This window comes from Macaca fascicularis, chromosome 13 (assembly GCF_037993035.2).
Source record: "Macaca fascicularis isolate 582-1 chromosome 13, T2T-MFA8v1.1".
Classification (NCBI taxonomy): domain Eukaryota; kingdom Metazoa; phylum Chordata; class Mammalia; order Primates; family Cercopithecidae; genus Macaca; species Macaca fascicularis.
The window spans coordinates 73,335,427-73,350,562 of record NC_088387.1 but is presented as its reverse complement, the minus strand read 5'-3'; the positions used below and the strand labels follow the sequence as shown (position 1 = coordinate 73,350,562).

At 35.3% G+C, this 15,136-nt stretch overlaps 1 protein-coding gene across 1 annotated transcript in view; it reads left to right on the top strand.

Annotated features, from left to right (window-relative positions):
* Positions 1-15,136, top strand: part of GTF2A1L (general transcription factor IIA subunit 1 like) — a 60,831-nt gene that overhangs the window by 21,919 nt on the left and 23,776 nt on the right. Inside the window, exons 4-6 of the mRNA XM_045369352.3 lie at positions 1,217-1,272; positions 3,845-3,929; positions 5,269-5,858. Coding sequence (XP_045225287.2) covers positions 1,217-1,272; positions 3,845-3,929; positions 5,269-5,858 — 731 coding nt within the window. The remainder of the gene's footprint in view (positions 1-1,216; positions 1,273-3,844; positions 3,930-5,268; positions 5,859-15,136) is intronic.

Below are 15,136 nucleotides of genomic sequence, written 5' to 3'. Positions count from 1 at the left end.
ATTGTGTTCCTGCCAGTTCAATTCTTTCTAATTTAGCTTTTCTAAGATAATGCCTGTTAATAAGCAAAGTCATAGATGAACAGAGGATAAAAACAATTCTGTGCGTCATTAACCATCAATCTGTAGCCTTTCTTCTGTTGTCTTAATGTGGAAGGAATGGTTAGTTTAAAAAAATGTTAGCTTTTATGAGTTGTTTGTTTATGAGTTATTTTATGTGATGGAGTGATTCTAATGTCAGGAACAGATCTTTGGGGCAATTTTCCTTAATGCAGTATGTGAAAAACAAGCCATAATAAATATTACATGAACACATAAACATGCTAAAGTTTGTGTTTTTATTAAAGATGAGGGAAAATGCCATTCTAACCACCATATTTAGTCACGTTTAGGTAAAATGAACCTTGAGTATCTAAGGTATATGATTACATTGATCAACTAAGATCCCTCTACTGTAGTTACTATTTTTTCTTTACACTTATTTTTAAATGATAGTTTACATTTACAACTAGCTGGTCAATCTTTGAGATGTATTATAAATGAAAGGCTGGTTAGCACAGAAAAACTGGTCGATAATAAAGGAAAGATATATGGGATTGTAGCTCTAATGTAGGTCGAGTTGTCAATCTGGGGATTTGTTTTTAGCAGTTGTACCTGTTTTACTGCAGAGACTTGAGGAGACATATTTTTATTCTTTTGTTCCTAAAACTATTCAGGTGTGCTTGCTTACTTGCCCAAAGTACTGTAAATAACTTTTCATAAAATAATGAATTGGAATTTATTTTGAACCTATACAATTTAGAATGGGTTTATGTTGGGTTACAAATTTATGCTCAATATTACAGTCTCTTGGAAATGTGCCTCTTTAATAAATATTACTTTTTCTCTCCAGTGAAGGGTTGTAAGAGAGATTTAGTGCTACCTTGACTTACTAAGGACAATCTAGGTGTTTTGTTATGGATTTCCAAAGTACAGTATGGTTGATTACAATGAGATATTTTCTTTTGGCATTTAAAGGAGTTTATTTGTAAAGTCTTTATCTGAAGTTGTTGCAAAAAATATAATTACTTTTTACCTCACTTGGAATCAGGAAGTTTAGAATTCACCATGGTTTAACCTGTTAGTGATAGAAAATATTTTTTAAAAATAAGCTATATTTAGTGATTTTATTAAATTGGTAAATTCTAATGAACGCATATTTATTTTGTTTTCTATGCAGCATCATTAGTTATTCCTGCTGGTAGAACTCTTCCAAGTTTTACTACAGCAGAACTGGTATGTAGCTTACTTAAAATATATTTTAAAAGATGTGCCCCACTGTTAGTGAGTGGTGGCAAAATGCTGAACGTAGATGTAATTTCTTACCCTCCAGCTGAAAGTGAAAAAATGTGGCTGGGCACGGTGGCTCATGCTTGTAATCCCAACACTTTGGGAGGCTGAGGCAGGTGGATCACCTGAGATCAGGAGTTTGAGACCAGCTTGGCCAACTGGCGAAACCTTGTCTCTACTAAAAAGTACAAAAATTAGCCGGGCCTAGTGGCGGGCACCTATAATCCCAGCTACTCAGGAGGCTGAGGCATGAGAATCGCTTGAACCTGGGAGGTGGAGGTTGCAGTGAGCCGAGATCATGCCATTGCACTCCAGCCTGGGTGACGAGAGCGAAATTCTGTCTCAAAGGAAAAAAAAAAAAAAGAAACAAAAGATGTGGTAAAGAGTGGGGCGACAGAATAACATCTATAGCATAGATGTAATAAAACTCAGAAGTTTCAGAATTGACATTTTCTTGCCAAGTTTTCCTGTCTTACAGACAGGTCATTAGCATCTTCCAAGACTATACCTACAAGGTTAGGAAATGTCTGACGTTATGTTGTATGAGGTTTTAATACACTGTATAATGTTATATCCTTGTTACATCCTAAATAGATCATTTTGAGTTTTTTTTTTTTCTGATTTTTTTTTCCCCTCCAGAATGGAGCAACATCATAGTTTTTACTTTAATTAAACTGGAATATTTTTGTCATTTTGTACCTTCGTGAAGTACAGCTTGTTAATATTTTTCCCCTTAGTACTTGGAGGCAGAGGATAAATGTACATGTTAACATAGAAAACCAAGTAGTTTTTCAGGTAGAGAAGAATAGCAGCTTTTCACTTTTATCTTTCTTCCATAGTACTGAGAGTATATACTAACTGTTTTTAATTTTCTTTCTGCCCATAGGTTGCCTTTCTAGGGCAAATGCTTAGTGGGCTAGTTATTTCCATTTCTTCACTAAGAACAGCCAAAACCACACACCTTAATAGGATTTTTGGAAAGAATGGTGCTGCTTTTGATAGGAGACCAATGAAGAAATACCTCTGCCTTTGGAATTCAAGGAAATACTTTTTTCCTGTTTAAATAAATAATAAGCTTATATTAATAAAAAGTAAAAATAGGCTGAGCACAGTGGCTGACACCTGTAATCTCAGTGTTTTGGGAGACTGAGGTACTGGTCACCATAGCAAGACCATATCACTACAGTTTTTTTTTTTTTTGAGACAGAGTCTCACTCTGTCATCCAAGGCTAGAGTGCGGTGGCATGATCTTGGCTCACTGCAACCTCTGCCTCCCAGGTTCAGGTGATTCTTCTGCTTCAGCCTCCTGAGTAGCTGAGATTACAGATGCCTACCACCACGCCCAACTAATTTTTTGTATTTTAGTTGAGACGGGGTTTCACCATGTTGGCCAGGGTGGTCTCAAACTCCTGACCTCAAGTGATCCACCCGCCTTGACCTCCCAAAGTGCTGGGATTACAGGTGTGAGCCACCATGCCCGGCCTGTACAAAATTTTTTTAAAAAAATTAGCTGAGCATGGTGGTGTGTGCTTGTAGTCCTGGCTACTTGAGAGGCTGAGGCAGGAGGATCACTTGAGCCTAGGAATTGGAGGTTACAGTGAGTTATGACTGCACCACTGCTCTTCAGCCTGGGCCACAGAATGAAACCCTGTCTCTTAAAAGTAAAAAAGCAAAACATTTATAAATAAAAGAAAGAGCTCTGTAGTCTTACACTCCAAGAATAAACGTTTTAACTGTTTGATGTTTATCCATCCAGACTTCTTTCATGAAAGCTATATTAGTTTTCAGGGTAAAAAGTATGAATACTCTTTTTACTGTTTCTGTAATTTCTGTTTTCTAATTTAGTAATACAGACGTACTGCTTTCAATTTCAGTTAGTACACATTGGCCTTAGTGGATGTAACACAGTTTAATTAACAAACTTTTGTTGGTGAACATTTAAATTATTTCCAGCATTTTTCTAATATAGTATTCCATTGGTTATGCTTGTATATATTTCTGCGTGTTTGTGTGATAATCAGGACAAATTTCTAAAAGTAGAATTCCTGGGTCAAAGGTCATATGTATTTTCAATTTTGGTATATATATTGCAAAAATTACTCTCCAAAAGGATTGTACCAATATACATTCATACAAACAGTGGTTTGAGAAAACCAATTTTTATCACATTCTCAACAACACTGGATGTTATCAATCTTTCAAATTTTTGCAGATCTGAGAATCAATGGCCTTGCAAAGCTATGTCTTGGGCAAGTTTTTTGAGTCAATGTTTATACTGTTCATTAGGACTTACTGACTTCTTTGCTAATAACTGTAGAATAGGATTCCTCTTGATCCTTAATGGGTTGATCAATATCGAAAAACTGTTTTATTCAAAGAACTCAGCCCTAATGTTAAATGTTAAGTATTGTCAAACTATTGTCCACAATCAGATTTTTTGACTCCCTATGAGATCAGGGAAAAAAAGATACAAGTAAAGTCCTTTTCTAACTTTCTGATATGAATTTCTTATATCTAGGGTACTTCAAACTCCAGTGCAAACTTTACTTTTCCTGGTTATCCCATTCATGTACCAGCAGGTGTGACACTACAGACTGTATCTGGTGAGAGTATATTCTAAGAATATTTTTGTTTTTAGCATTGGTACTATTTTTTGGACGTTAAGCTTCATGATTTTTTAATAGATTATATACCAGAAGTTATAAGAACTTTTAATAAAATAGATTTTAGAAGTAATGATAAATGGTGGTTTTCATTGTTATGGAGACAGTCTACCATAAAAGACATTGTACTAGGCCTGTCCTGTATTTCCTTCCCAGTTCTCTTTCCCAACATTGTATAGGGGTTCTTTGTATGTATTTTTTCTAATTCAAGTCAGTTATCTAAATTTTAACAAATACAAAATAAAATAATTTACCTGCATTCCTGCTAGCTCTAATTACGGACTAAAGATTAGGTTGATCCACCTTTGTCCCCTTTCTTAGTAGAGATTGCATGGTCTGATAGAACAAACAGCAGTTTTGAGGTTAACCAGTCTCTGCTTTTCAGAGCACCATCTCTTGATTTTGAAGAGGATCATACCTCTTCTTTGGGTTGTTGTAAAGTTTAAGTAAAGCACCTAACTCAGTGCTCAAAAATAAGTCCTTTATTTTTTTTCTTTTTTTTTGAGACAGAGTCTCGCTCTGTCGCCCAGGCTGGAGTGCAGTGACTTGATCTTGGCTCACTGCAAGCTCCGCCTCCTGGGTTCACGCCATTCTCCTGCCTCAGCCTCCTGAGTAGCTGGGACTACAGGTGCCCGCCACCACGCCCGTCTAATTTTTTGTATTTTTAGTACAGACGGGGTTTCGCCGTGTTAGCCAGGAGGTTCTCGATCTCCAGACCTTGTGATCCAGCCGCCTAGGCCTCCCAAAGTGTTGTGATTATAGGCATGAGCCACCGCACCCAGCCTTTTTTTTTCTTTTATAGTGTTATTTTAAAGGAAGAAAGGAGAAGAAATTTGATTACTTTTGAAATCATTAAACTCTCTTTTGGATAGCATTTTCTTGTTATATGGCATTTTAAATATATGAAGTTATATTTTACATGATTATGTTTGTTAAAATCCAGTTTTTGGTTGATAACATTAATTTATCGAACAATGGAAGAGGTTCATGGATTAAATATTGGTGGCCTTTTTGTATCTCAGAGTGTGACATATAAACAATTGTGGGAGAAGTCTGGAATTAAAGCTAAACATACATAATTAAAAAATAAGAATTTATATATTGATTGTAGAAGATCCAAAAATGTCTGAAGAATAAAAGAAAAACCCCTAGAGATAACCACCATTAACATATCAGTATATTTTTTTCCAGCCTGTTGTGGATGAGATTTTTTTTGTGATTGTTGTCAAAGGAAATTTTAATTCTATTATACTTACAAGATTGTTTCCTCCTTTTCAAGGTCACCTTTATAAAGTCAATGTACCAATTATGGTGACACAGACTTCTGGAAGAGCAGGTATTCTTCAGCATCCAATTCAGCAAGTATTTCAACAGCTTGGCCAGCCTTCAGTAATACAAACTAGTGTTCCACAATTCAATCCATGCTCTCTTCAAGCAACTACTGAAAAATCACAGAGAATTGAAACTGTGCTACAGCAACCCACAGTTCTACCTTCTGGCCCAGTAGATAGGAAACACTTAGAAAATGCCGCCAGTGATATACTTGTATCTCCTGGAAATGAGCATAAAATCGTGCCTGAAGCTTTGTTACGTCATCAGGAAAGTTCTCAGTATGTCAATCTTCCAGGTGTTGTATTTTCTCCACAGGTCTCTCAAACAAATCCTAATGTGGAGTCAGTGCTCAGTGGTTCAGCTAGCATGACTCAAAATCTGCATGATGAGTCCCTCTCCACAAGCCCTCATGGGGCTCTCCACCAGCACGTGACTGATATTCAGCTTCATATTCTTAAAAATGGGATGTATGGATGTGAATCTGTAAAGCAACCAAGAAATACAGAGGAACCCAGCAACATACCTGTATCAGAGAAGGTATAGTTCTGTGTCCAACTTCTTGGTATTGGGACAGACAGTGGCCAGTGATTGGATATCCTGAGTATTTTCAAGCTATAATGTTAACCAGAATTATATATATTTTGTTTTGTTTTTTCCTTTAGAAGATTATTTCTTTTTTCTATTGATTAAAAAAATTTTTAATTGTGATAAAATACACGTAACATAAAATTTACCAACTTAACCATTTCTAAATGTACAGATCAGTAGTGTTATATACATCCACATGTGGTACAACCAAGAAGATTGTATCTTTATTGTTGTTTTTAATATGACCATCAGTTCTTAAAATATTCATGCTTAGCATTTCTAAAGTTTTCATTTCAATAGATGAATTAGAATACTTCTTTAGAGAAAATGCATTTGTTTTCAAAGGTAATCTATTTACCAGTCTCTTACATTGGGAAACTTGTTTTTTGTCTGCAGATAAAAATTAAAAGACCCAGAAATCCATACCAGTAGTTTATGGAATGTTTTGAGATAATTAATTATCAAACGTAATATACAAAAGAAGCCCACAAAGTATTTTTTTTCCTGCTCTACCTAATTTTTCTGAATTCTTATATGGAAACTTTTCCCTACATGAGGGATTATGTTGCTAGTAATTTTGTTTCTCCCTGCCTACTAAAATACTAGTTTTACTTAATTTCTTTTGGTATTGAAACTACAAAAAATTAGCTTATAGTTAACTTTTGATACCAAAAATAGGTCTGAATTATTAATTTTCAAGGAATTAATAGTAATGGCAGAAAGATTCTTGGATAATTTTGGATTATAAAAATTAAAAAAATTACATTCTTTTTACAAAGATGAAATACATCTTGTGGCTAATTCTAGTTATACAATTTAGGACATGTGAAAAATACTTAAAGGTTTTTGCTCCAGCTAATGATTTAGCCATCATCCAGAGCCACTGTACAAGTCTGTAGCAATGGACAGTTAAGCACCACCTTAATATTTTATCTTCAAGATATTTAAATTTTGCTACTTAGGAAAAGATATAGGGCATAGTGAAAGCCCATAAACAAAGAAAATGATGATCAGAAACTATTTGACCTGTTTTATAATGTTTCAGATATTTAATGAAACCTGTTCAAGATCTCTGAGCAAATCTGTTGTTAGTTTTGCTGTAAGTGTTCATACTAAAATGTTTTATTGACTTTTTAAATTATTTTTTACGTAATATATAACATTTAGTAAATAAATGTAGGCTAAACTAATAATTATGAAACATTTGGTTTTGAGGTAAAACTAACTACAAATGTAAAATGTTTGTTTTCATCACTAATACTTTTGGAGGCACTTTTTGCCTGGATTCTGTGTGAACTTTGCAGATGTTTGGTGTGATGAGTCAAGGACTTATTCTACTGTTATGTGTTGTATGTCATCATGCCCTTTTTCTGATATGGGGAAATAGATTAGTTAAGGGATATTAATCAAGGATTGATTAGGGGTAGTGGTTGAGAACATAAGCTTTGAAACCACAGTAGGTTCAAATTCTAGGTTCACTACTTGCAAGCAAACTGTGTAACATTACTCACTGAAATTCAGTTTTAGTCTTTAAATTGGCCCTAATACCAACCTTGTAATTTTGAGAATTATCAGAGATAATATATATTGAGTATTTAAAGCTTCTGGCACCATAGTAAGCTTTAGATTAGTGCTATTATGCTCTATGAGCTTGTAATATATTGGGTAACTTTTCATGTAACTTGTTAGTTTTAAAAAAGGTCTATATCTAAAACACAAAAATATAAACATATGAGAGTATATATAAAATGCTGATTGATTTATTGTAAGTTACCTTTGAGACAGTAAGCAGTTTGGTAAGTTTATGCTGAACTAATTTTCAAAGACTTTACAAGTAGTTTTTCTTTTTATAGGTAGCTTAAAGCAAGTTATAATCAACTCTACTCATTTACTTTTCCTATGTTGTAAACTACTGGAGAGCTTTTGGATCTATAGGTTTAAGAAGTAAGGATCTATGTGGGTTTAACATTGTTTCACAAAATATATTCTTGATAACTTTTGATTCTGCCCCTTGTAACTTCTGTTCTATTTTCTTTGTCTGAATTTGACTCTTCTGGGTACTTTAAAGATGGAATCATACAATGTTTGCCCTTTCGTGACTATCTTATTTCACTTAGCATAATGTTTTCAAGGTTAGTCCATATTGTAACATGCGTCAGAATTTCATTCCTTTTTAAGGCTGAATTATGTGAATTTGATAATTTTTAAATTTTGTAAATATTCCTGGAATCTGTTTCTTCTTCTCCACTCCTAGTGCCATTGCCCTAATTGTTTCTCATGTGGGATAATTTTATCTGACTAATTTATCAGTGTGTAGTCTCTTCTACCTCTTACTCTGCTCCTGCCAATCCATCCGTCCTACAGGTCAAAGGCCTAGGCTTCAGGGATCAGAATTGTTTTGAATCCCTTCTCTATTCCTTAATAATTATATGACTTAGAGAAGTTACTCATTTGTAAAATAAAGATAATAGTATCTACCATATAATTGTGGTAGGATTAGTTAAGACAATCAATGAAAAGTGCTCAGCAGCACACTGGCACCGTGGTAAATGCTCAGTGCATGTTAGCACTCTCTTCCTGGTGGCTTCCAGAGATCTGTCCCAAATGCAGCCTGATTGTGTCTTTCTCCACTTAACACATCACTGACTGCCCTTCACCTATAATAAATAAACTTCAGGCACCTTAATATACATACACAAAGCATATTACACGTTCTTTCTCTGCCAAAGTTTCCTATTTATTCTTCCTTCCTCACATGAATATTCTTTATTGGGAACTGGTAACCGTGAGTGATTCTTGGTTTTTAACCTTGTTGTTTCCTACTTTTCTTTTTGCTTTTGTCATCCCCCCATTTGATGCCTGGAGTTTCTTCCCACCATCCTTTCCTCTGGTTAATTCCTGCTTATTCATTACTTCCTTCAGAAATCTTCAGTACTTCTCCACCTAATTTTTCCTTCATTATTAAATTGGATGTAGCTCTTCTGTTTGGTCGCCTGAAGCATGTCTGTCATAATGTAGTTCAAAGATATATTGATACGTTTTCTTTGCATTGACAGGTACATTTATCTTTGCGTATGCAGTAATCTAAGAATATATACACACTCGTGTGTACTAGAGTGTAAGCTTTTAAGGATGGGATCTAGAATTAGTTTATTTGGCTCAGTAGTTCTCAATCCTGGCTGAATGATAAAATCACTGGGCCATTAAAAGAAAGTGCACGTCTACCCCAAGAGATTTAAATCTAATTAATCTGGAATGGGGTTCAGTCATCAATATTTAAGAGCTTCTGAAGTGATTGTAATATATAGTCAAGGCTAAGAACCACTGATGTAGCTCAAAATCAATGTATGAGTGAAAAATGGAGTGAGAGGATAAGAGAATATATAACTCCTAAGTGAGAGTTTTCATTTTTCTTCTAAGTCCGCACGTATTCCTCTAAAAGATAAAATGTCCTATCAATAATTATTTGACTTTATAATTCATTTAAATTGAGTAAATACTTTTTGAGTCTCTGTATGCCATTATGAAATTAATATATCAAAGTCAGAGATATTTAAACCAGATATGTGACTTTTTCATTATAAGAAGAAAGCCAATTTAACAAAATAATTTTTTATATCTGTCAAAATATATTAAGATATATTTCATTCCAAATAAGAGTGAAGTAGCATGGGATGCTACTGTACATGGTCAGGTAATATATAATTATCATTGTTACTATCTTGTAATAGATTAAATTCTTGTTAAGAATAAAAGAAAATATGTGCTGCCATTACAATTATAGGCCACTGAATTTGACATAATTTAGGCTGAAAATGTGAAAAGAATGTGTATTGTAGCTTAGGCTTATCTTGTTTTATATTTATCCCCACATATGGGTATAAAGTTCTGCAAATTTTTACTAGCCATTGGAAAAATATGGTTCTTTCATTGGAGGGAAGCTTAAATGGCAAAGACTGGAAGCCGGATTTGGCAAACAAAGCTTTATCATGAAGCATCCTATTTACTTGCTTATTATACTACCCAGTCATGGAAGCCACATACAATCAAAGACACCATGGTTAAGCTGAGAATATTGGACATTATTGAGCTGGTTTGTTTTAGAGCAGAGAAAAAAAACGGAAGCATTTCCTCTGTCAGATGACATCATCTGCATTAGAATTGTTGACATTTCTTTCAGGTTTGGCTGGAATTCATAGAAGTATCAGCAGCGACTTTCCTTTAACATTCAACAGGCTAAAAATACCAATGTTTCTTAGGGCTGCCAATATCTGATTTTAATCATTATTTGTACATTGATACCATCAGATAATTTTTATGTTGTGAGCTCTTTTTTTTTTAAATTGGAAACTGACATCTTTCTAATAATGAAAAGTTTGGCTAGTAAAATTTGGTACTCTACACCATTGGAGCTCCCGAGATGCTTGGCAAACATGGTTTTGCTGCTTTAGTAAAGAAAGCGTTGCTGTCTATTTCAGCACATGGCATGCATTAGTGCTAAGACATGCCAATAATTCTAAAAGAAGTCTCATCTGCTGACATAAAACTCAAATATATTAGAGCCATGGTTTTGAATTATTGTGTTTCCCAAGACATTTATCAAACAATGTAGGCAGAATATTAAATTCTTCATGCAGAATTTTTCTGGCTGTTGAAAGGAAAATGCTTGAAAGGACCCTTGCTTGATCCTTGGGGAGACATTTACTATTTTTGAGAGGGAGCAAAAGCCCCCTCATAACAATTTGACCTAGAGGAGTTCACTGATGATCTATGTGGTGGATGTTTGGCTATATGAAAGACTTAAATCTTTTCATGGTCCTGCGGTATCAATTATGGATGTTGCTGCACAACTCCTGGCTATTTTGGTCAAATTACCACTTCAGAAGAGATTGGAGTCAGATAATCGTGAATTTTTCAATACCTGGTGGAAGTGCTTCTGAAGAAAAAAGTTGAGAATGATAACTCTTTTGCTGTTATTGAAATTAAATTTAGATTTGTAATTTTAATCCTCTCCCAGAGTAAAGAGGGCCTCACTGATTGAAGGAAGATGGTATGAGGCTACATAAATTCAACTAGAAGAGTCCTAAAATCTTCAGTATTCCTTTATAAGCTTATGCTCATCTGGCAAAGTAACACAGAAGCTCTGCTTCATTTTTCAACAAAAGATCTTATGGTTTAAGGTTTTCAGTACTTGTTGCCATTAAAATGAAAAGCCAGGCTGGGCATGGTGGCTCCTGCCTGTAATCCCAGCACTTTGGGAGGCCAAGGTGGGCAGATCACTTGAGGTTAGGAGTTCGAGACCAGCCTGGTCAATGTGGCAAAACCTCGTTTCTACTAAAAATACAAAAATTAGCAGAGTGTGGTGGCAGGCACCTGTAATCCCAGCTGCTCGGGAGCTGGGGCAAGAGAATCACTTGAACCTGGGAGGCGGAGGTTGTGGTGAGCTAAGATCGTGCCACTGCGCTCCAGCTTGGGCAACAGAGCGAGACTCCATCTCAAACAAACAAACAAAAAAACCAATTTCAATGTGTGGTTTAGGCCTAGGAAAAATCTTATACTAATTGACTTTATTATTATTATTTTTTATATATTTTTGACATGGAGTCTGACTTCGTCACCCAGGCTGGAGTGCAGTAGCGCGATCTTGGCTCACTGCGACCCTCGCCTCCCAGGTTCAAGAGATTCTCCTGCCTCAGCCTCTCAAGTAGCTGGGAGTACAGGCCTACACCACCATGTCCAGCTAATTTTTGTTTTTTTGGTAGACACGGGGGTTTCACCATGTTGGCCAGGCTGGTCTCAAACTAACTGGCTTTAAAATAACTCAAATTTAAAGAGGCATGATATATATACAATAAAATTCATCTTTTAAAAGGTAGTTTTTAGATGTACCATATGAATTTTGACAAACTGAAATTATACAACCCTACCTGAGATAGAGAACATTTTCATTACCTCAGAGTTTCCTCACATGCCTTTGTAGTCAATACCTTCCTTCAGCCCCCAGTTCCTAGCGGTCACTCACTGATCTGTTTTCTTTTGGGATAAGTTTATGGTTTCCAGAATGTTAGACACAATCATGCAGCATGTATTTTCAGCACAATACATTGGAGATACATCCATGCTGTTGCGTGTATGAGAACATTCCATTGTATGGTTATACCACATTTACTTACCAGTTTGACATTTGGGTTGTTTCCAGTTTTTGGTGTTTGTGAATAAAGCCCCTGAAAGGGCCAGGCACTGGGTAATCCCAGCACTTTAGGCAACTGAGATGGTTGAATTACTTGATGTCAGGAATTCGAGATCAGCCTGGCCAACATGGCGAAACCCCATCTCTACTAAAAAATACGAAAATTAGCTGGGCATGGTGGTACACGCCTGTAATCCCAGCTACTTGGGAGGCTGAAGCAGGAGAGATAATTGCTTGAACCCAGTGAGCTGATATCATGCCACTGCACTCTAGCCTGGGAGACAGAATGAGACTCTGTCTCAAAAAACAAACAAACAAACAAAAAACCTGAAAACATTTATGTGTAGGTTTTGTATGTGTAAATACCTAGGAGTGGGGTTGTTAGATAAGATGATAAATGTATGCTTATGAGAAACAGTCAAACTCATTTCCAAGGTGGCTGTATTTCCACCAGCAATGTATGGTGGAATTTTGCATTTCTACCAGCAATGTATAAGATTTGTTGTTGGTACACCACATCCTTGGTAGTTAATGCTGTCTTTTGGTAAGGAGAAGTTTTTAATTTTGATGAAGTCCAGTTTATTATTTTTATCTTTTGTTTTCTTTTTCATGTGTCTTATCAAAGGCTGCAGAGATTTTCTTATACTTCTAAATATTGTATAGTTACAGATTTTACATTTAGGCCTGTTGCCCAGGCTGGAGTGCAGTGGCATGATCTCAGCTCATTGGGTTCAAGCGATTCTCCTGTCTCAGTCTCCCGAGAAGCTGGGATTACAGATGCCCACTGCCATGCTTGCTAATTTTTTGTATTTTTAGTAGAGGCAGGGTTTCACCATATTGGTTGGGCTGGCCTTGAACTCCTGACCTCAGGTGATCCACCTGCCTCAGCCTCCCAAAGTGCTGGGGAAACAGGCATGAGCCACCGTGCCTGGCTGGCTCATTTTTTTTTAACATATGGATATTCAATTGTTTCACCATCGTTTGTTAAAAAGACTGCCCTGTCTCACTGAATTAGCTGTCTGTGCACATTAAGTATCTAAAGCACTTCACCTTTAGTGAAAATTATTACATCTGTGTTGGTTTATTACTGAAGGTTCATTCTGTTTCATTAATTCACGTGAGTATCTTTTTGCTAGTACCACACTGTCTTGATTATGGCAACTTTATAGTAAATCAGAGAGTGTGAATTTCTCAAATTTGTTCTTTTTTCCAAATTGTTTGGGCTATTCTCATTCCTTTGTATTTCCATATAAATGTTAGGATGTGCTTGTCAGTTTCTAAAAAGAAAAGTTGCTAAGACTGCTTTGGGTTGTGTTGAATCGGTAGATCAGTAAGGGGAAGTGATGTCTTCACAATATTGAGTCTTCCAATTCAGGGGCATAAGTTTGTTTGTTTTTTTTAATTTAGGTTTTTGACTTCTCTTACTAATGTTTTCTAGTTTTTAGCATATGCATATTTTATATATTCTGTTATATTTTTATCTAAATATTTCATGGTTTTTGGTGCTATTATAAATAGTACCTAAAAATGCCATCAAGAACTTTTTTTTTTTCCTTCATTTTGTTTTTATTATAGCATGTTTGCTTAATTTACAGCAAGCAGAAAATAAGCTGGGTCTTGTTTTGATCCAAACATTGATGTTTTAAAGGTTATATACAATATTTGTTAAAAAGAACATAAAAATACCTTTTTAGAAGCCTCTATAAGAAAGAAAATATAAAGTTTAATCCCACAACTTTCCTCTTTGCTAGAACTGCAAACTACTGCTACAGTTTTAAATAGACTTTTTGTTGTTTAAACTATACATCCAGGAAAATCTAAAAAAATTAAAGAAATATGCATATAAATGATTGCATAGCAGAACATGAATATTAACTGCAAACAGTAAAGAAATGAAAGTTAGAAATACTATCAAATATGCGAACGTTCTAGAATCAATCCTTTAAACACATTCCACAAACAGTATTTAAAATCCATCATTGTATTCTTTACAGGCAAAGCCTAGATTACTAAAACCAAAATTGAAAAAAGTAATCCTCTAAAAGGAATTGTTTCTCCATAATTCTTACTTATATCTGTAAGCAAGCAATCTGAGATTTTTAAAGATGCTAGCTTTTTATTCTGAAATGAAATTGGACATGTCAAGTCACTTTTGTCCCCAAAACGATCTTTCAGAGAAATACTAGAAATTATAAATGGTTAAGGGTATTACTTCATTTTTAGTCAGGTACTACACTGATAATCGAAAGCTCAGAAGACGTGACTCTTGCTTACAACTGGCTAATCCTTTTTCCCAAATTATTTTAAATTTTATGGCACCACAGAATCACCTAGAATGAGTGTTATCTTTCATCTTGCCTCGTATTAAATAAACTGAGGTGTGAAAAGCAGGCCTCCCTCATAAAGAGGCAGACAAATTTTGATACAAATCCATGAGCCAAGTGCTGTAAGCATCAAACTTTCAGTTCTTTTACACTATGCACACACACACGAAACCTACTTGGAAACAATTGCTTCTAACAGCAGTAAGAAAACTAAGCAATATTATGGTCAACAACGTTCCTTAAACTTTAGAATAACTACATAAGAATATTTCTTTCTCCTTAAAATTATTTTTGCCATCATCGACCTGCTCAAATTTTAAGGTGAGTTTTTGTGTTTTCTGTGTTCCAAATCTTCATAGGAATGAGAAGAAAAGCAGTCAAGCCTCCATGTTTTAGTCAAGAACTCAATTACCCAGCTGGTATCATTCCCCAAGACAGTGGGGTTAACAAAAGAACTAATCCACACTGCATCAAAAATAATTATCATTGGCCTAGACATCTGTTTTTTTTTTTTTTTGTTTTGTTTTTTTTTTTTTGAGATGGAGTCTCATTCTGTTGCTCTGGCTGGAGTGCAGTGGCATGATTTTGGCTCACTGCAACATCCACCTCCTGGGTTCAAGCGATTCTCTTGCCTCAGCCTCCTGAGTAGCTGAGATTACAGGTATGCGCCACCATGCCTGGCTAATTTTTGTATTTTTAGTAGAGACGGGGTT